This window comes from Gavialis gangeticus, unplaced genomic scaffold (assembly GCF_001723915.1).
Source record: "Gavialis gangeticus isolate Ggan-Ray unplaced genomic scaffold, GavGan_comp1, whole genome shotgun sequence".
NCBI lineage: Eukaryota > Metazoa > Chordata > Crocodylia > Gavialidae > Gavialis > Gavialis gangeticus.
The window spans coordinates 102,367,132-102,389,849 of record NW_017729031.1 but is presented as its reverse complement, the minus strand read 5'-3'; the positions used below and the strand labels follow the sequence as shown (position 1 = coordinate 102,389,849).

The window sequence follows — 22,718 nt, the reverse complement described above, 5'->3', positions numbered from 1 at the left end:
CCTGCCTCAGGGGAAGCATGGTGGGGCATGTGCGCCCCCCCCGATCTGTGCATGGGATGGATGTACATTGCTAATTGCTCATTGCAGGCTCGGGGCTCTCTACTCTGCTGCCTCTCCCTCGGGAGCCTCATGCTGGTCGCACATCCCCTGCCTGCCTGGCAGCAGTGGTGGTGGTGAGTTGTGCCTCCTGCTGCTGGGCAGACAGGGCATGCAAGGCTGGTATGGGGCCCTGGGGCAAAGGCATCAGAGCATAAAACCCCGAGCCCACAGCAGGCAGCCCACATCTGCCCTCACCCTGCTTGGTTCTGCTCCAGTTAAAAGTATCCCCGTGCTTAAAAATGGCGGTGGCAGCACTTGAACTAAAGCTCTTTTGACAAGCTTTAGTTCAAGTGCTGCCATCACCATTTTTAAGTACCAGGATGCTGATCCCCTGGATGAGCCACCGCAGCAATGTCCTGATCCCTGCCCTGGCCCTAGGTCCCATTCACCACCCTGGCTGGGCAGTGCCCCCAGTCCCTGCCCCCGCCCCACTCCCTCCCTCATTGTAGAGGCCTCAATCTGCCTCCCCACACATACCCCTTCTCCTCTCCAGATTTACCTGCAGGGAGCTACTCTCCACACTGCCCGACTGCATTCCTGTATATGAGTTATCAGATCGGTATCGGCCGATATGGCTGGTTAATAATCGGCTATCAGTATCAGCCAAGAAAATCTTTAGCAGTGCATCCCTAGGCCAAACGTGCAGTTACATTCTGGAAAGAGATTTTCTTAAGAAACGTACCTCTTTACTCAGTGCTCCTGTTCCTAATGGGCATTTGTACACATGCTTGTGCCACAGCACCAGGTGCTTTTAAAAGTGCCCGGCGCTGCAGCGCATGCAGTTGTATAAGTGGCGAAATGCACGTCAGCGCTGAGAAAATGGCAGCAGCGTACTTTTGAACCAAAACACATTTGGAGGTGTTTTAGTTCACAAGAGCACCGCCGCCATTTTCTGCACACTGTTTTCACCACGTCAGCTTGTGTGTGGAGCAGACTTGATTAATCGAGTCTTTTCTGATGCACCGGATCTCTGGCATGTCCTGGCATGAAGATGTATGTGTATAAATGCCCAGTGTTTCTATCTGCATCATCTTCATTTATTTAAAATACGAAAACCTGTTCATTCTCCTGTTTGCACTTCTGGGCCAATCCAGCTACACTATGGAAAAAATCAAAAGCAGGGCTTCATTTTACCTCGCATATTATCAACAAAATTGTCAGCTAGGTTCTGATTGCAGAGTATTTACCACTGGTGATGAAAAGAGACAGAAAGAACAGAGCTTAATATCCAGATCCTAGGAGGAGTTTGTAGCTCTGGTGGTTAAAAAAATCAGCTTCAGACTTGTAAGCTGAGCAAATTGGAGGCAGAATAAATATGAACCCCCCACAATGTCATTATTACAGAGTCAGTTTTTCTGACTATAACTGCACTTTAACTTGTCCTAATTATGTCAATCTTTGGCTTATGCTTTCCAATTCCATTATCAGTATCTTACCACACCATAGCTGCTGGTGAAAAAGACATCTATCTCCCTTACTGCTCCATCTCAGGCTATGTAATATCCTTCTTTATGTATTTCTCTTTCAGACACTAGTCTCCACAGAAGTACTGAGGTTGTGCTTGATACAGCACAGGCTTTTTTGCTCCCTGTAAATATCTCTTGAATTATCCGGTTTGCTTGGGATGCACATTCGCAGCAGGGTTGAGTTTATCTCAGTCTCTTCACAAAGGCAGAATCTTTTCACGGAATTCTGCTCTCTCGACTCCTTCTGTTATTAGTGGCTTTCATTCCACACGTCGCAACTATCCCAGCACTATGAACAAAGTTTTCCCTCCCTTTCCTTTCCTACCGTTTCCTTCATCCTTCTGGCAGCTTCTGTCCTGTTCATATCCTTCTGTGAAACAGGGATGAATGAATACTCAGTGGTGTCTTGCTTTATTTTTAGAACTAAAAACTACTCTTGGTATTTTTCCAGGAAAACATGTTGTGAACCCTGTGAAGCCGTGTTCTGAGCTTGTCCGTGCTGGATACGTGGACCAAACTGGCAGATTCATCCTTTTTGCCAGTTGTTTTCTGTTAGGCACCAGTCAAAATTAAGTTGAATACTCGCATTCCAAATATTTAGAAAAGAAATCCCAGCCTGGGGTTGTGTTTGGAGTAAAGTATGAAGTTCATTGTCTCTGTACAGCAGATTACAATAGACTCAGTGTATATGTTTTAAATCTCCAAGCAATATTCAGAAAGGACATTCACAATATAGGTGCCAAGGAACAGCAGCCCCCATGAAGTACAGTGTCAGCTTCTGCCTTGTGGAAGAACTGGTAGAGGAAGCATCAAACAAAGATAAAACTATAGGTTTCATTTTTAAACCTGGGTACCTAACTAGAGAACCCAGCTATGTTTCTGGGTATGCAAATCAACATGGGTTACTTTAGTACCCATTTTACAGGGGTTTTTTTCCCACTTGAACATCCAAATATAGAACTAAGGGTGACATTCTCTTCTTTCCTGATCATCTAAATGTTCAGATTTGGATGTCTACATGGTCATCAAAGTCCCCAAAATACCATTTAGCAAAGGTGGCCAGAGTGTGAGCATAGTCCACATGTGGCCAGTGCATGGGCATGGTCCATGCATCCAGGACTATGTCTGCAGGAACAGAATGCCAACCTGTGCATAAGTGGCACTTTGAGGTCTTAGACAACCATATAGATGATGCAATTTGCCCAGCAGGGTGCCTAGAAATGAACAGAATGCCACTCAGAGAGCCAGAACTTAACTATTCAGGTTTGAAAAGCTAAACTGGTAGAAACATAAGGTGCTCTTATAAGATAAATGCCAAGTTCCCTGCTCCCGCAAGCACTCCAGTTATGTGCTAGATGAGCTTAGTGAAATGCCATTTCTGAACTTGCTGTAAAGAGAGGTAGTTAGCTGTGCTAGTCTAAGCTTGTTGTCTAGCTGAGGGCTGGGTATGTGTGCAGAAGACTCATGGTAAATGCTGGTAGGAAATCTGATGAGTTTCCTTCTTTTTTCCTCGACCAGATGGTAAGGATTACTTGTGGCTGCAGAGCAGCGGAAGGAGAGAAGGCCGACATGCCCGACTCATCAGCCCCCCAGTCTACTTGCCCAGGAGTGCCATGTGCATGGTGTTCCAGTATCAAGCATCGGGTGGGAATGGGGTAACGCTGCAGGTGTGGCGGGAAGCAAGCCAGGAGAATAAACCATTGTGGGTCATCACAGAAGACCATGGGGAAGAATGGAGAGAAGGACGGATCATTCTGCCAAGCTATGACATGGTGTATCAGGTAAGATGATAAAGGGAGGCTTGTTCTGAGCTTCGAGTGGATTTTACTGATACTTATTTCAATATTTCAAAGCGCTGTGCCCATTCATCATTAGGGAGCATGGCTGAGTGAGGCTGTTTTCATTGTGTTTCTCACGTTACTATAGTAACTAAATGACACTGTTTGTTATTCAGAACGTGCCTATCTTTATACACAGACTTAGGTCTTTGTTCATACTGTTACCTTTTATATTCCTTAACTCTTCCCTTTACAAATATTTTTCCTCCATTTTCGTTTAGATGATTATCAGGTAATCTGACAAGAGACACAAAACCCTAAGGAACAAACACAAACAAATCCTGCAATCAGGAAGGTGGGAGGGAGGGAGTCCAGTTTTAAAGAAAGAATGCAGGGAAAGAAACCAAACAACACTTTCCTGACCTTGGCTCCAAGTTGTGCGTGTGAGGAGGAGGGGAGAAATCTGGTCTTTTTGTCAATCTAGTGGTCAGACTGCTGAGATAAGAACAGAAAGCTGAATTCAAGTAGACACTGAATAATCCCACTGCCATTTTGTCACAATGGAAGCAGAATTAGTCCCACGGAGAAGACCCATATACCCCGTCTGGTGAGATCAGTGCACTTAGAAACCTCTCCAATGCTCCCAGCTCCCCAGTGGGAAAATAAAGAGAGGTTTGTGCATGGAGAGTTGGCAGGACTGGGCTCTCCCAGTGTATTAAATTCCTCCCTAGCCAAAAAGCTGCTACATCTGGCTAATAAGACAAGCCAGTGCTCAGCCTGCTTGCCAGACAGTATATGCTGCCTATTATTACTTATTTATGAGCATTGTCACTGTCCAAAATGAAGGAAAACAAGGTCCTTGCCCCATAGAACTTACAAGCTAATGGTTTGATACCAAAGCCTTTATAGTTGCAAAATTTCTGTTGACCTCTGTGGGAGCTTTGCACATGCAAAGACTGCAGAATTGGGCTTTAACTTAGCAATTGAAAGGGAGTGAGCCAACAGAAATAAAACAAAAGTCTTTACCCCAGTACTGCTGGATCTATATTATAGGTGTATGTTTGGCTTTTTAGCCAAATGCCAATATATATAATGACTTACAGATCAGGTATTTTATACATTGCTTTGTTCATTTATAAGTGATACGCAGGCCTTAATAAACTCACAGATGAAGTACTGAGAGAGTGGAATATTTTCACTTGGCATTTTTCATAGCTGAATAGTGTATTTTTTATTTTGCTAAGTGATGAAATAGGCTTACACGTGCTTATCTCTTGCAGCATTTTAATACCTATTGCATGAGATCAGTGGAAACAGCACTTCAGACTTACTGCAGGGTCTAACTTCATTTTCATGGACTAATTCTGGTGCCTGTATTAACATAATGGGGCATATCCTCAGCTGGTATAAATCAGTATCGCTCCGTTGGCTTTAAAAGGACTATGCCAGTTTACCCAAGCTGACAAACTGGCCCACTCTACATACTAGAAATCCATATTAATTGTCTGGTTTCGTTCACTAAAACAGGGATTTTATTTGAAAAAAACAACAGACTAGATGATAAACTGCTTCATGAGGTTTATCGAGTCCTTCATTAGATAGACCTTTCATAGCTGATGGGAATTTTGCCTTAGGATTATAGGAAAGTAGAACTGGAAGGGGAATCACAACGTCATCTAGTCCAGTCCCTTGCTCAAGGCAGCATCTGAAGTTTAGATACTAAACCATCCTGGCCAATTGTGAATCCAACATGCTCTTGGAAATTGCCAATGATGGAGATTCCACAGTTTCTGTATGCAGCCTTTTCCAATGTTTGACCACCCTCATAGTCACAAAGTTCCTCCTAATTAATCTCAAACCTAAATTTCCTCTGCTTCAATTTGAAGCCATTACTCCTAGTCCTGTCCCCTATGGCCATAGAAAATGCCCCCATCTCCATCCTCTCTGAAATTGCCCTTTGGGTATTTGAAGACTATTCTCAAATTCTCCCTCAGCCTACTCTTCTCCAGACTAAATAGCCCTTGCCCTTTCTGTCTTTCCTCATAAGACTTGCTTCCCAGGCCCCTAATCATTTCTGTTCCTCTGCGCTTGGCTCTTTCCAAACTGTCCACATCCTGTTTGAAGTCTGGGGCCCAAAACTGGACACACATTGGACTGGACTGGTATTTCAAGTGAGGCCTCACCAGTGCTACAGAGAGGAGAAGAATCACTTCCCTTGATTTGCAAGTGACACTCCTATTAATACAGCCCAGTGTGTTGTCAGCTTTTTTGCAGCAATGGCACACTGTTGGCTCAAATTAATATACTATAACCCCAGGTCCTTCGCTACAGTCCTACAGCCTTGCCATTTTCCAGTCTTCATTTGTGCCTGCAATTATTCCATTCCCCCAGTGCAGGCTTTGCACTTGTCCTTGTTGAATCGCATCTAATTGATTGCAGACCCTTTATTTCAGTCAGTCCAGGTTATTCTGGATCCTAGCCCTGGCCTCCAGAGTGTCACAGCTCTATCCAACTTGGTGCCATCTGCAAATTCCTCTCTGTTTATGAACAAGAAATCCCCCCTAGTTGGCCTGTCTACCATCTGTATCAAAAAGTTATCCCCAACACACTCCCAAGAATTTGTACGACTGCTTGTGTACTGCTGTGCACTTGAATAAGGATTGATAAGGAGACCAGTATTTAGCTCCTCCAGTGAGAACTAAAAGTGGGGGGCACATTTCATATCTTTTCTTGGACGAGACCAAGGGCTGTTTATGCTGTTTGGCAACTTAACATTGACACAACTGTTCTGATTATTCATAGATCGTGTTTGAGGGTGTTATACGCAAAGGATATTCAGGGGAGATTGCCATCGATGACATCCGGATAGCCACTGATGTCTCCCTGGAGAACTGCATGGGTATGTAAACATCAGTCTCTCATGCTTAGTGATAGTAATGCCAGAGTGGACCTTTGTGACCACTGGGCCTGACCTACCTACTAAAAGGCATAGTAATTCTCACCCAATGAATCCTGTATCCTCTCCTCTGCACAAAGCTAAACAAGGACATGCAGTTGCATGAAGAAGGCCAGTTCACGAGAATCTTGGTATCTGAGATTCTGCCAAGGGATGACCTGAGCTATACTGAGTTTCTGAGTTTTAGCAACATTTTTTGTGCTTCTGAAGGAAATTAAGGAAAACAGAGATTTTAAAATAGTCTGCAAAGACAGAAAGAGTGGTTATAAAGAGAATGGCAATAAATTATTCTGTGTCCACTGAAGCGTGGACAAGAAGTAATGGGCTTAGAGTGCAACAAGGGAGGTTTAGGTTAGATATTAAGACACACTTTCTAACTAAACAGGTGGTTATGCCCTGGAATAGAGGCTGTGGAATCTGTTGCTAGCAGGTCTGAACTCTAAAGATATTCATGCTCCTGAGAGGCCACATTCAACCCATACTGTGGTCATTAATAGTCTTTCTGCTGGAGCTGGCTGTGGCCTGAGTTGGGCACTTGGAAAGGCCCACTTCAGCAAGGTTACTTTCCTTACTTATCTTCACCTTAATGCATGTCCTTTAATTCAATGGACCTCCCCTTCTCTTTTTAAGGAGGTGTATCTCTGGGGTGAGAGAGAAATGAACCACATATGACAGATGTTAGTCATGTCCCTTAATGCACTACTAGAAGGTACTCAGATGCTGCAGGTGACAGGGGAGTATATGAATCTGTATAGAATAAAACAGCCCTGGAACAAAGGGCAAATGCCTGCCCTGGCACGGTTCTGAGTTCCAAGAGAGTGGGCCCCAATTTCTTTGAGGCTTTGTACTCTACTGGCTAGTTGCTGTCTTCTGTAGGCCAAAAGTGCTTATATTTCATATGTAAAATTCTGTGCATTAGCACTTGCCAAACATGTTTTAATCTCATAAGTTCCATGGCATGAAAAAGAAATATGAAAGATGAAGTATACTAATATACTTCAGTGTACTATATATGGGTGCCCACGCAGCAGTTGCGCTTGGGCTATTAGTAGGGTTGCAAAGGAGGGCCTCCTTGCAAGGGGAACGAAATTAGGAGGCAGAATTGGGAGAACTGACACAAAGATATACTGAAATATACTGAAGTATACTAGTATACTAATATACTTAATATATTAATAATGTTTCCTTTATAACTTTTAAAGGTACTCAGACCAGCCTGTGCATGGTTTTTTTTTCCCCTCCTATGTATAATGAAGTATGAATGTTAAAGAAAAGTTTGTATATTTGAAAGCTCCATTAGATAGCCCTAAAATTGCTTCAAACTGTTGCACAGATTTACTTCTATCCTCCCATGAAGTTAAATCTGTACTTTGGAATAAGTATTGATATCTTGGTTGTGATGATGCCTGGCAGAGGGATTTAAAGGTGACTTTATCTGAAAACTTCCACACAGTTTCAAATATAGGGTCATTTTTGATGCCACCACCACAACATGAAACAAAATATGTACATCACCATTCTCTCTTTGTCAGGACCAGAAAAATAACTAGGTAAGGCAGTAAGATGCTGGTTTTAAAATGTAATCCTGGGAAATAATCTGATTCCTTTTCAGCCTGAAAAGAACTCCGATAACTCACAGTAATTTTTTCTTTGGACAAATTTGTCATCCATGTTCAGAACTTGAGTGATGATTTCATAGCACTCTGTACAGCCAGTCTGGCTGTGTGACTCACGGCCGTAATGCAGAAGTAATCTAAAAATAAGCAGAAGTCTATTACTTCTGTGAGAAAGTAATCAGTAATAAGCACTGATTATTGCTTTTCAGATCCAGTAATTTGTAACAGATTACTTCTTCAAAGTATCTTCAAAAATCAGTCTCCTTTGTTTATTGGAGCTGAGAGGCAGACTGATGCATGGTTAGCACCCCATGAAAATATTGAAATTAGAGATAAGCTACAACTGATGCTCAAGATTTGAATATCTCTGATTTTTTTAGGGTCTTTCAGAATCCAAACACAAATTTAAATTTCAATTTTTCGACATGCAATGAGTAACACTAAGCTTCTCAGTCCAAACACACTGAGCTTGGGACATACTTTGCCCTGAAATCTGAATCTAAATGCCGACTTTTCAGCCCAGGCCAGCCTTTGACTGAAAGGTGGGACTCTCCTGCTCCTTGCAAGAGTGTGGAATACCCTCTGCTGCTTCCACTAAGTTCAGGCTCCCCACGTAGTCTCAGGGTTTATAGATGCCCATATCTGACCTAAGGATGTATCAACAAAAAACTACTAGAGAAGTGGTTTTCAACCTTTTTTAATCTGCAGACCCCTAAAAAAATTTGAATGGAGGTGTGGACACCTTTGAATTGTAAGTGTGGGTATGCACATACTTTTGACTGATTATAGTCATCTTTCACAAATCCCTTAGACATAGTCTGCAGACCCCAGATTAAAAACCATTGTACTAGACAGTCATCAGATACACTCTTTTATTGGTTTTAGACATTCTCTCCTCTAAAACCAAAATATTTTTTCCCTTGCAGAACCCATCACAGCTTTCCCAGGTGAGAACTACTACATTCCAGGTAAAACTGCATTTACTTCAGTAATTTTTTTCTGCTGGCATGGTTTAATTTTTTATTTTCATTTCTTAAATTAGTGTGACTGGATAAGAATAACATGTATTCTTTTTATAGAAATGGCAAATGTGATATGGTTTCCCAACAGTAGAGGGCACTACCCTGTGTATTCATCTTGAGGGGCAGGGATTTTGCTGCCTGTTGTTTAATTAAAGTTAGGAAACCTGTTATTGAGAAAAATAAAAGCCATATGAAATGCTCTGCTTTGTTAGGAGCAACACAGCCTAAAAAGTAGGACTGAAGTGCAAAGTAAAACCATTAACAGTTTAACCACAAGATCAGTAGCAAGTTAGAAGTGAAATGAAGTGCAACGACTTATTTTGGCGTGAAGATGGTTTCTTTCCAGCTTACGGGTGCCCATGCAGCAGTTGTGCTTGGGCTATTAGTAGGGTTGCAATGGAGGGCCTCCTTGAAAGGGGAAGGAAATTAGGAGGCAGAATTGAGAGAACTGACACAAAGAGTTTTGAAGTTGATATTCGATAGAAGGGAAACAAGGTGAAATGGTGCATTTAATAGCTTAACGCTCATCTGAAGACTAGAAAATGGCATTTCTCTAGTAAAACCTTTTCTCGTGTTTACAGAGGGAAAACAGAAACAGAGGGATTCAGAAAGTTTTCCTTACTTATTAAACTGGTTTTTGATTCATGGGGGTGAGAGGGCTGGGAAGGGTGCCAGTTTTTTATAATGAGAAAGAACAAGCCACCTTCCTTTGGAGAGAGATGTATTTTCCATTGCTTGTGTTGTATATCTGTCCAGTAGTGTATCTGTAGTTTTTAAACTTCAAAGCAGGGATCTGTAGCTGTAAAAAGTCTGTTGGAAAAATACCCTTTTCATTTCGTCTCCTAGCCTTTTGCATTGTGTTGCTGGTGCGTTGTTAAAAGTTGTTGGTTTTCACTCCAGAACTCTTTCAGTTGTTAGCAATAAAAGTGGTGCACTCAACATTAACATTAACTTTATAGGTACAGTGATACTCTGAATGGCAGCATTCTATGAATTTTGAGTTGCTTCTTCATATCCTTCTATGGAGACTAACAGCATTGGTGAAAAGCCTCTGTCGTATTCTACACTTATAGTTTATAGCCTTGTAACCTCAGATGATTTAAATGATTCCTCTGTAATCTTCCCTCACCAAAGCTCTGCCCACAGTCAATGTTTCGTATCATGAAGGACATTACCCTCGTTCCTGTCACTGGAATAGGGGAATGACCCATCTTTGTCTGGGACCTTCCTCTTGGTCCTCACGTTCAGTCTACATGGAAGTCTTGCAAATCCTTTCTGTATAATCTAACTTATGACATCTCCTCCCCATCCAAATAGCTAAAATTTTTCTTCAGCCTCTTATCATCTTGTTTCTTGATTACTATCATCTTGTTTTCTGATTACTGCAGAATCCTCTGCTGCTGGTAATCATCCAGACTACTACTATGAAGTTCACTTTCTTAGCCTGTCGTTTTGACCATGTCACCCTTCTATATGCATTGCTCTACTGGCTCCCCATTCCCAGTCCATCAAATATAATGGTGGTCTTCACTTCTAGAGCCCTTTACAGCCTACCCCCATCTGCCCATCAGCGCTCATTCAGAAGCGAGAGGGTGATTCCTGCTTCTGATCAGCCTGTGATCTTAGCCTCCTTTGCTTGCTTGTTTGATGTACAAACATTACCCCTGTGCTTTCTCCCATAGGTTTGGGAGGAATTCCCTGTAAACACGTACAAAGCAATCCTGTTGTCCTCCTTTAAATTCTTCTCTAAAACTCTCCTTTGTTCTGATACCTACAGAACAGCTGTCATACGGAGACCACAGTTTACAGTACTGACTAGTACTCTCTAATTGTTTCCTTGTCCTTCCTTCTCTGTCTGCATCCGCCTATTTATTGTCTCATGTCTTATTCTTCAGTCAAACTCCCTGGGACAGGCACCGTCTTTTTGCTTGTACATCATAGATTTTCTGAGTCATGCAAGAGCTTTGGGTTGACAATTAGTCTCAAGAAGACTGTGATCATGTACCAATGGGTGGACGAACCAATACCTGACATCCCTTTGGAGGGTAAATCTCTTGGTGTTGTAAATCTCAACAGCTTTTGCCACTTGGGTTCTATGATCAGCAGGAATCTTGACCTTCGGACTGAGCTAAGTAATAGAATTGGAAAAAAAGCTAAGAATTTTGGGCTATTACAGCAACATGCATGGAATAACAGCAGACTATCAACTAAGGTGAATATGCGAATCTTTGAGACTTGTATGTTGTCATCTCTGCTTTATGGTTCAGAAATGTGGGCCACATATGCTAGGCACATCAAGAGACTGAACAGCTTCCACATGAGATGCCTGCATAAGCTCGTGAAAATAAAGTGGGAAGACAAAACACCAAACACAGAGGTGCTGAAGCACACAGGACTGACAAGCCTAGAAACCACTATCAACAAGAGGCGGTTGCCATTGCAGGAGAATGAGAGACTGTATCCCCAAAAATATTTTGTACAGCAAGATTTGAGATGGTTCTAGAAAGTGGGATTGCCATGGCATGTGCAAAAATGATGTGAAGTCCTTCAACATCAACGTAGAAAGCTGGGAGGAGTGTACAGAATCCCGTCCGATCTAGAGAGAACATCTGACACTGGGTACAGCACAACATGAAGCTGCTTTGATCAAGAGGATGGAAGCAATACAACAAAGAAGAAAGCAGGGTGCTGTAAACTTGGACTCCAACTCAGACAGGACATGGATCTGTGAAATTTGTAACAAGCTTTGTTGCTCTTGAGTTGGACTTGTCAGCCACAAATGAATTCATCAGGCATCTGACTAGACCTCTTATGCGTACACCACGATTCAGAAGATTGACAGTTGCCTCTATATACATCACATACCACAGGGGAATCAAGGCCCATGACTGGAGTTCCCAGCTGCTGTGTTACTCCTAACAGTATATAATAAATAATGATGATGCTGTATAAAGTACTTATTTTTTTCATAAGGAGCTCATCAGTACTTTTGCTAGAGTGGCATAGGTTGCCCTCTCTGCGTTCCTTGTAGAGAGAGGATCTTTGCAGGGATTACAAAGAGAAATTGAGTCCTGCTCTACAAATAATGGGTGAAACCCTCACCCCACTCCAATCAGTGGCAAAACTCCAATAGGTCTGTGGTAGAAAAGAGATGAGCAGGGCCTACCAAAAAGCGATAAAGAAATCAGGTCTCCAAATGGAGCAGGAAGGAAAGCATGAAGAAGTGGTTATGGATTAAGGGCAAAGTGGGATTGAGGGGAGCCAAGGAAAGCAGAGACAGAGAGAAGAGGGAGGTGGTATGGAGAAATTTGATGGAAAGAACAGCAAGGCAGTAACAAAGGAAAGGGATGGAACTGGGATGTGAGAAGCAGGTTGCAGGAAGATCAGGAGGAGATAATATTTGAGGGGAAAGAAAAATGAGGGTGAAGAGAAGATAATACACTGGAGGACCAAAGAGAGAGATGAGAGAAGAGACAGAGTGACAAAGCATGAAGCGAAGGAAGAGAGACTGGGGAAAAGAGAGACAACGAGGAAAGCAGTGGAAGAGAGGAAAAGAACTTGTGGAGATGAGAACATCAGAAACCAGAAAAACAGAAAAGGGAAAGATGGATGAGAGAAGGCAGAAACACACAGTACTCCAGATGAGGCCTAACCAATGCCAGGTAAAGAGGCACTGTCCCCTTCCATCCCTTGTACTGAAAGCTTCTATTGATACACCCCAAATCTGCATTTGTTTGGGGGGGGGTTGTTTGCTTGATTTTTATTTTTTATTAACTCTCATTCTTTTAAAGCCAGTATCATGATTTATTTATTTATTTATTGGGGTGTGGGGACAGGAGGAAAGGGGAGTAATGGAGCTTATCACATATGAACTGGTAGCGTTGCTAACACTGGGAGAGTGAGCTGAAGCCAGGCATCCCCAACATGTCGCAGGCGCAGGATTTGGCAGGGACATCATTCTCAGGATGATGGTGAACTGCAGCTGGGAGTTGTGGCAGGTTTTCTAACTGATTGTTCTGTCCCAGAGTGAGGAAAATACTAGTATTTCATTTCTCCCTTTCCCTCACCCCATGTTCACTTACACCACTTTGTTTAAAGCAACTCTTCACAGTAAATTCCATGGAAGCTATTTTCCCCATAGGCACAACAGCAGTGGTTTTTGCTTTGTACAGATAAAACTGTGCCTGTGGAACCTGAAAGTAAAAAAGCTCATCAGGATAGCATGGTTAAACCTCGTATGTGCTGAGAGGTATCATTTACAGTTGGGCTGACTGGAGGGGCCTTTGGTGTGAGTCTGGAGCAGGAGTCATGGTTGTGCCCTAGTTTCATAGCAAGATGCTTTAATGCGGTGGTTTTCAAATTGTTCCATGGAGCCCTGGGGTTCCACAGTAGGTCAGCAGAGGTTCTGCAAAGAGACCGGGAGCAATGGCAGAGCAGGTTGAGAGGCAATAAACCACCATTGCTGTCCCAGGTCACCTGGTTCTACGTCAGTCTTTAGGTTAGGGGTAGGGGCTCTGCAGCAGACAAAGTGATATAAAAGGATTCCATGACTTTAGGGAGTTTGAATGCCACTGCCTTAGTTTGAATGGCTGTGCCATTAAACCATGGTCCTATGCAAACTATAGGTCTCTGGGCGCCGTGTCCATCTTGATGTTGGGAACAGCCACACAGATGAAGATAAACCACTACATGCTTAGACCTGTAGTCTGTGCCGGTCCCATCTCTGTTTCAAGGGTAAGGACAGCTGGAATCAACATGTTCTTTCATGAATTCCTTAGTCTCTTGGCAGCCTGCAAAGGGAGTTCTCAGTGGAACAAAGTTCACGCTCCCCTAGATTAAGATCCCTTTAACAGAAAACTGTGCTTGCTTGAAGGGGAAGTTTAAAAAGAGAGTTTAGAAATAAAACTGTGTGGGTGGAATAACTTACATCTTAAGTATGTCGAGCTTTTATAAGACCAATCGAGTGTGCTTAAACAATGCCACATGTAAAATTGGAAGCATCTTACCTTTCTGAAAAAATCATAACAAGATCTAATAGCTGGAAGCTGGAGCTAGAAATAAGGTGCACATTTTTAGTGTGGTAATTAAGTATTAGAACAAGTATTTCTGTGGATGCAATGGATTCTCCATCACTTGATGCCTTAGACTGGATATCTTTCCAGGACAGATGAAACATTTCAGTGGGCAATTATGGACTTGATGCAGAAATTGCTTGGTGAAATGTTGTGGCTTTCTGGGTAAATGATCTGTGTAATTTATGAAAAATCTAGCCACACTGACATCGTTTCCAGTGATTTCGAAGAGGTGCGTGATCTTTGTGATTATGGCAAAAGAAGGCAGACAGCATTTCAGGAGTTGTAGAAAAAGTATTTTCTTTTATGTCCCCTGATGATTTTTGTTCTTGCCAGTCTTTAGCCCTGAAAATGCTCTGTGTGGGTGCAGGGTGTCAGGAGTATTCTGTGTGGCTAGGGCACAAGTGTAGTGCACCCACATGAAGATTCACAGTTCCTATGCTCTGAGTCAAACATCCCATTATGTGCATCCTAAGTTATGCAAGAAACAAAGTGCCAACAAGCCTGACAAAAACAGAAAGAGGTGCTTTTTTTAAGACTGTGTCTTGAATGAATGAATGAATGAATGAATGAATGAAAGGAGAGAATATGGTGTGTGTGGCTGAAAGCAAGGGAGACTGGAAAAGTGATTAAGATGGATTTTTTTTCCTCTTAAGTAGAGAACTTTTTTGTATATGAAAGAAAATTTCCATAGAACCTAGAGCCAGTAAAAACAGAGCTAATAGCATCAGTATTCAGTACAGTGTGGATTGATGGCTATTTTTAGCCATCAACAGTGTAAGGAAGCTGTTGTTAATGTTAGAAGTTGTCTTTGTTAACATGTGGAGACCAACAAATGTGGTTCCTTACCAACTTGAGGTACTAAATGGACTCTCCAGCTCTCGCCTATTCCATCAGCTTATGCTAGGCTGATGCAATGTAGTAATTAGAAGAAGAGATGTAGGGCAACCTCCGAGGGAGTGGCTGCACGGCACTCAGCCCAGGTTCTGCGTGGAAGCCAGATCTCAGTGGTGCTGTCTTTGTCATCCTGGTTCTGTGCTGGCTATGGTCTGGTGCAGCACATAGAGCAAGTTAGAGCAGCACAAGGTGGGTTCAAACTTGAATTAGGCCTATAGCAGCCTCCAGAGTGCCATTTCCACACTTAGGGGTCTGGAGAGCCAGAAAGCAGCAAGGTGCTTCACTCATACCCCCTCTCCCCTATCATATCATCTGCACCTGAAGGGTTGGGAAGGCGTAGCATTCTGTTGTCAGCATAGGCCCTACACTACCAGGGCTCCCCCTCTATGGGGAGAAATAAGAGCTAAACCAGCTTCCAGGCTGCTGGTGTCAAAGCTCCTGGCTTTTATTCCCATCTCTGGTACAGCCCTTGGCAGGTCATTTAAGCCCTCTGTGCCTCAGTTTGTTTCTCAAAGAAATGCATCTGATGAATCTGGCAGGTCTGATAGCGCCCTGGGGTTCTGCATTACCTCGAGACCAAATCCTGCTGCCGCTACCTTAATGCTAACTTATTCTGTCGGCACAAAATACCTTTCTTCCCTTGTCCTCCACCTCCAGGCAAGCCCACATGCAGCTAGAGATCCTCACAGATGTAAACATCACTGGTGGTGCTTTCTGAGGCTTAGCTCTTTCTCTGCAAGAGGGCCAAGGGCCTCAGTTCCCACAGTTTTCTTCAGACAGCCTGACTCGGGGCATTCTTTCCCCATGGGCATGCTAGGCAAGGGAGAAGGAGCTTGCAGATCTTCTCAGCAGCTCATCTCCCTAGCTCCCAAAGCCCTTGGTTGCTCTACTGTGTCCTCCAGGCACCCTAGCTCACCAGCTTACACTTCAAACTCCCTTCCCCCTACCTACAAGCTGGTTCCCAGCTCTGGCTTCCCAACCTACCCCTCTGCCACCTGATTGTATGAAGCAGTGCAACATCTGTGAATTCCAATTACTGTTCCTTTGTGGAGGAAGCTGCAAAGCAAGAGGCAGTAGCAGTCAAGTCCCAGCAGGACAAGGGGACAGAAAAGAAAATGCCTGCTGCCTCGCTGCAGCAGAATGCCAAATTCCACGGTGAAAAAAACCCGCTGAATTTGGTGCCATCTTGGGCAAATCTTTAATTTCATGGAGGCAAGTGGCTCAGCTCACATCTCTCAGAATTGTTGTTTCAAGCAGTTTGCAGGCTTGGGCTGAAATTGCTGCATTGGTTTACACTTAGGTCACATTTTAAGCTTATGTCTGCAACCATAAGGGCTAGAAATGTTCTGTTATCAATGAACTTTGAGCTTCTGGGCACAGTTTCTGCGGCACGTTTGGTGGCAAGTTCCATAATATACGAGGGGCGCAGGTCTTAGTCGTCATGAGAGAAGTTAATTTGCTTGCAAATCTTGCTAAGGAAGATGCTGTATAAGCAAATATTGTCATCAGGTGTAAACACTGCCAGCTTTTCTGCCCAGAATCGAGCTTTTCAGTGTTTCAGAAAGGCAGCTGTTGTGTGTAAGGACCTTCCCCTCCTCCTTGCATCCCTCTAACTGTCAGATTAAAGAGAGGTGTTGCTGAGAAAGCAGGGATGGTGATTAAGCCTGTGTAAACTTGGTACTTCATGGCTAACTGGATTTGCTTTTGGAGACAGTGACTGGTTATCTGTGAGACTCAGTGAGGTTAAGAAAAAAAGCCCTGCTTCATCTGACTCAAACAGCTGCTGGGGACCATTCGCCAGGGGGAAGGCAAGTTCCTTTCACAGACTTCTGCATTCTTCATCTGGAGGGCAAGCCTGAATGTCAAAGAGAGGAAAGGAACAAGCCTTTGGGAATGGAAGAGAAACAACTGTCTTTTCCAGCCAAGCATTCGTGCAGCAGGCATGAATTTAAGGCTTGGTTGGATTCTTGGGGCCAGATCCTGAACGTGGTGTCGGTCAGCCTCCCTTCATCCACACCAGGGGTACTGTGCACGATGTACATCGGCTGTGACACCGGGCCTTGAAGTGCCAGTTAGTTCCAAACGGCTGTGATTAAAACCTCTCGGTGTTTTCATTCCTGCTCTGCCTGGGTGGCAAGCGGAGATCAAGGGGAGATATTTGCATCGTTTGTCACTGTGCAGGACAGTTTGTACTTTTACTCCCTCCCCAAAGAGATCGGCAGATTATTACTTCAGCATTGTTTTACGACCTCTTTGTAAACTTTCTCCTTGCTGCACCAGCCAGTTGGAAATAAAGCAACGTTTTGTAGGAGAACATTAAATAAACATTGGAGTGTGGAATTCTTGCAGGGGTGGGAGACCTGGGGGTGTCTGCGCTTCCTTTCGGTTCAGTCTAGCTAGAGCTCCTCACCACCTCACCCCCCACGCACTGCATGCGGCTTGTCAACTGTAGCACACCGCTTTCCGGTCTCTGTGTTGAAGCCATTTCCCACACTTCAGGATCCGAACTGTACGAGTTGCAGCCAAGCTTACAGCATCCCCTGCCTGATGTGTTTCACATGTGAAATACATCTATTTAAGGAATAGTCTTTGTCAGGCAGGGGGTGGGGTGGAGATGGAGAACAGGCGAGATTTTAGGAACTCCACTTCTTAATAGAATTAGGATCAGTTTCTCACCATGCCCATGGCATTTGGCAGGAAGCGAGCCAGGCTCTCTTATTGTAGCAGCTAGGAAGGTGAGCAAGGGGCAGCTGATGGGAAGAAGGGAGAATAGCTCCCATGGTCCTCCCAGCCTGGTACAGGTTTCTTGGCAAGGAAGCTGGAGAGGGCAATTCCACTCCGAGCATCTCAAATTAGCACAGCAGCAAAAGAGGCATGTCTCTTCACCGCCACCTTCACCACTACCCCCATCCTCCAGGAAATGCATTTGAGGGAGTAGGCAGGAGTTTTTGGATTTGCTGGTGTCTGTATGCTGTGTCACCTAGGAACCATATTCGTGAAGTGGACCATAATGCACCTGCATTTCTTTTTCTTATATGGCCCCCCCAATCAATCACACTATCTGACCACCTTTTTATCTGTACTCTCTTTATCCTCACAGCCTCCCATGTGAGGTATTGCTATTACCTACTATAATACAACAAGGCTAAGTGACTTGTTCAAGAGCATTCAGATAGTCCTAGCATCTCCTTATGCCCAGAATAACCAACACCACTGCAGACTCTCCCTATACTGCCCCTTCAGTGTCCCACTACCCTGCTCTGGAGATGCTACCTCTTGGGAAATATAGGAAGAGTTTGTCCTTCTATTACCATTCAAGAAGTGGCCTGTCCACCAAGTCAGCTAATGGTTGTGATGGTATGTAGATCTGGAGGGTGAAGGGGAGGGTACACTTCCTTGAAATTAGACTTTCTAACCCAAATTTATAAATGTATGGGTGGTTTCCAATCTCTTGCTGTACAGAAACAGGATTTACCCTGGCTGTTTTTACCATGTGTTCTGCACATAGGTTTAATCCTGTTTTTATGGTCATCATTTTTGTTGTGACTGAAGAAGAAACTGTCCCTTCAACTAATCTCCTATGTAGGTTACAGCAGACAAAGCCCTGTCCCCCTGAACACATAGATCACCACCCTGAAAAATATTAGTGGGGTGGGGGCTGTGATGGAAAAGTTCCTTGCCGTTTCATAGCAAAGCTCATCCTTCAGGATTTTATTTTTCCTTGGACTCTTTAGAGCATGCACAAGAAAGCAGGCACAGAGTTGGTTGCCAAGCAGCAGTTATTAGCACTGAGCTGAATAATAAGTTGACACCAATTCACAGAAGCCCACAAACTATTCCACTACAAACACTGTCAGAAGCTCCTGGCGGCTCCATCTGTGAAGAGTCCCTCCTGTTGCAGAAAAGCTAGCAAAATGAGAGGGAGAGTCAGGCCACCTTGAGAGAAATATTAAAGTGTCTTTGTTCAACAGCAGAACAAATAGTTGGGAAAGTTCCCTTTGAGACTCTCTCCCCCGGAGTAGCCAGTAAATAAATACATTCCATCGCGCATCCCTGGTTATTTATGACTCGTCTCCAAAAGCAAAATTTGGGAGGTCTGAGTAAAATGTACATAAGGATTAATGACACACGGCTTTAGAGCTGTGGGTGTGAGCGCAAACATCTGAATTAGTCTCTTCTGCGTCTGTTGGAGGACGTGTGTTTGCATGTGTGCATGGGCTGACAAGAAAGCGGCATTCCTGTATGAACACCAGATGTACACTGTGTTGTCCTGAGATGATCTTTAAAACCACTGCGCTGCCTCAGGGCAACACGTGCCAGCCCCCTCTCCTTTTATGTTGTATATGTGCAAGCACTAACAGGGTTAAACAAGAGGAAGCAGAAAGCTGCCGAGGCAGTGGTTAGCCAGAATTCAAGGAGATGGGTGATTTACAGCACTTGTTAGGCATGTAGCTTTCAGCTGTGCAGAGTGCATACTCCTGGCTTGCTAGAAATTATGGGTTTGATGCAGGATTGGGTGAAACGCTACAGGCTGTGTTATGGAGGAAGGCAGAGTAGATGATTGTAATAGTCCTTCCTGGCCTTATACTCTATCAATCTATGTACAGGGCACCCTGCGTGATTGAATCTATGCATAGGGCACCCTGCGAGAGAGATCTTTTTCACTGTCTTTTCCACAGGAATGAAGAATGTTTCTCCCTCTGACTTCTTTCCCAGCAGTCTGTTGCAACTTCCTTCACCCTTTGCTGTTAAACACGGCCCCCAATTAGAAACGCAGTGTGTTTTGTCACTACGTGACAACAGCTGTCATGTGGAGACAAGACCAGACTGATTTGAAGAAGGCCAAAAAATTCAAAGAAATGTGTTGACGCCAAAAGGACCTGGAAATTCATATTTAAATCCAGGCTTCTTAATTAATAAACTGCTTTAATATGTCTGCTCAGCAAATATGCAAATTGTGTCTCTCCCAAGAGAGAGGAAGTTTTGTTTTCAGAGCTGGGTCACAGCCTCACTTAACGCTGCTCTGTACTCTTGAAAGCATGTGTATTTCTTTTTTTATGAGTCTGCATGCCACCCGCCTAGCAACACTCTTCTATGTCTCTCCACCAGGGGGCACCCTTCTGCCAGGGAGCGAGCCCACAGTGGACACGGTGTCAGTGCAGCCCATCCCAGCCTACTGGTATTACGTTATGGCCGCTGGAGGTGCTGTTCTGGTTCTGGTCTCCGTCGCGCTGGCCCTTGTGCTCCACTACCACCGGTTCCGCTATGCGGCCAAGAAGAGCGATCACTCCATCACCTACAAAACTTCCCACTATACCAACGGGGCCCCTCTGGCTGTGGAGCCCACCTTAACAATAAAACTAGAACAAGACCACAGCTCGCACTGCTGAGAGCGGAAAGAGAACAAGAGCAAAAAACAGACAGACAGACAGACAGGAACTAAGACTTCAAATACGTTGCCTCAATTTTGCACTTTTCTCCTCACCTAGCATATGTGTGAACTCTAGACATCTCTGTCCCTGTCCTCCACCTACCCCGGCCCTCCCGTTCTTTTACAAACCCTTAACTAATGCTGCATCTTGGATTGCCAGAAGAGACACACCGCCCATGTCACTTCAGAAGTGAATGCTCCTTTTTCTTATTTTCAAAGACGGATTTTTTTTCCCAGTAGGCAACCTGCCAGGAAACTTGATGGCAAGTCTGAAAGTTGGTGTGTGCGCGCGTGCGTGCGTGTATATATAACTATATGTATGTAAGGATGCATGGGAGCGCGTGAGATTTGACTGGCTGAATGTATATTTAGAAAAGGCCCTTTTTAACTTGCTTGTTTTGCTTCTACTTGCACAGGGACTGCTTTTTTCCCCTGTGGAAGGCCCGGGATATCATTTATGATAAATATACTGATTTGTTTACTTGGGGAAGAAAGCAATGCTTTTTGTTGCCTTATCTAGCTTTGGCTGGGTTTCTGTTTGATATTATTAACGTCAGAGGGTGCATAATGAAAAGGCACACTCGAAAATGCCACCTTGGATGGTTGGAAGAATCATAGAGAGGTTCAGAGATGTTCAAAAATAAGATATTTCTGTCTTATTATTTCTTCAGCCAACATAACACAGCCATTGTTTGGAAGTTGAATCCCCCTTCCCTCCCCCTTCCCAGTGAATCGATTTAAAGTTGCCTTATAACAGAGACGCTCATAATGAATGTTTAGTTTGTATCTGTTAAAGCCAGCCTTAGAGTAATGCATAGACTTAAGCAGTTCTAAGGTGGATGTTAAATAATGTAGTTTATTGAATCTGAGGTCTATTTATTTTTAAGTAACCTCATTCTGGGTGCTGATGTTTTTGTTTTTGTTTTTATTTTTACGTAAGGAATGGGAGGTCCTTTTTCTTGTCATTTTACAAGAAATTTATGAGAGACGAGTATAATTTCCCTTCTGCTTTTCTTTGTCCAAATTCATAGCTGCTCAGTCATAAAAATGGCTGATTGACTTCCTTGAATATCAATTAGTTTTGCATTTGCTAATGTTCTGCTTCTTAAAGCACCTAATAAACAGAGTCCTAGCAGGTAGGCTTGGTGAAATGCAGATATTGCTGCTTCTTTAACCAAGGAGTCATAATAGAGACTAGATTAAGCCTCTGCCTATTGATTGGCCCCGAAGTTATGCAGTGAAAATGCCTTATATAAATTACCAAGTGATGACACGCAAAGGTGGTTTAAATCATTAAATCTGATCTATTTGTAGGCAAAATGCCTTTTCATTGAACAAGGTTCTCAATCTTTTTCATGGTCACTTGTGACAAGTGATCAGTTTTCCCTGAGTACTCCAGTCACCCATTCCATCCTCCCTTCCCTCCCCCAAGCCCTCCCCAAAAAAGAAATAAAGAAATTAAGATAATAGTCCTGTTAACCTTTTGTGGCCCTGTTCCTCCTGTCAGAGCAGGACAATGTACCGTACATATGCAACATCGGCACGCATCATGCCAGGGTCCGGGGCTGCTGGAGTCTTAGCCGATCCCCAGATGGTGATGGATACCTAAAGGGGATGTCACGTTCCTTCTCCCCCCCGCCCCCAGCCCTATTCAGGTAGCATGCTTAAGTGCACGTAAGCAGTTTACTCTGCAGAACTGGATACACCCACTGAGCTAGTAACATCACACCATGTTGCTTTGGCAAGGAAATTGTTTTGAAAGTGCATGGCATGTAAAAACAATGTGCCATAACGAGCACATGTGGTGGTGGATGCCTCTAGAAAGAGAGATGTGAGAGTAAACAGTATGTCAAGATTGCAAGCCCAGGACCTGATCCTTCTGCAGTGCTGGGCACATCCTGCCAGGGTGCTGAGTGCCATCAAATCCCATTGAAGTCAGAAGGCATCAGGGGATGTTTAGCAGTTATCACCTCTCAGGATGTGGTCAGTAAGGTGGAGGCCCTAGGAAAGCTTCTTCCAGTGTGGAAATCATTTATTAGTGAGCACTTCGTTGTGTAGCACTGGCAGATTAAGACATATCACTTGTGATATGGAATTCCCCCCTATTAAATTCTCATAGATAATAATGGACTTACCATATTGAAATGTTCCTACTGCATTTTTAGATCAAGCCCAGAATAAGAACATATTAGGGTAGGAAAAATCTCTATTACTTTTTCAGAAGTTTATACCACCTCCCTGGGTCACATTCTCCTCTCAGAGACACCGCAAGCCATGCCCTGTTAGCTTCAGGGAGAGCACGCTGGCATGTCCAAGAAGAGAATTTGATGCCGTCTTTAAAACAAAAATCACCAAAGACCAAAAAAAAAAAAAAAAAAAAT

General features: G+C 43.7%; 1 protein-coding gene across 1 annotated transcript in view; it reads left to right on the top strand.

Moving 5' to 3' along the window:
- Positions 1–22,718, top strand: part of NRP2 (neuropilin 2) — a 135,722-nt gene that overhangs the window by 93,781 nt on the left and 19,223 nt on the right. Inside the window, exons 13-15 of the mRNA XM_019522907.1 lie at positions 3,084–3,346; positions 6,146–6,242; positions 8,842–8,883. Of these exons, the coding sequence (XP_019378452.1) occupies positions 3,084–3,346; positions 6,146–6,242; positions 8,842–8,883 (402 nt within the window). The remainder of the gene's footprint in view (positions 1–3,083; positions 3,347–6,145; positions 6,243–8,841; positions 8,884–22,718) is intronic.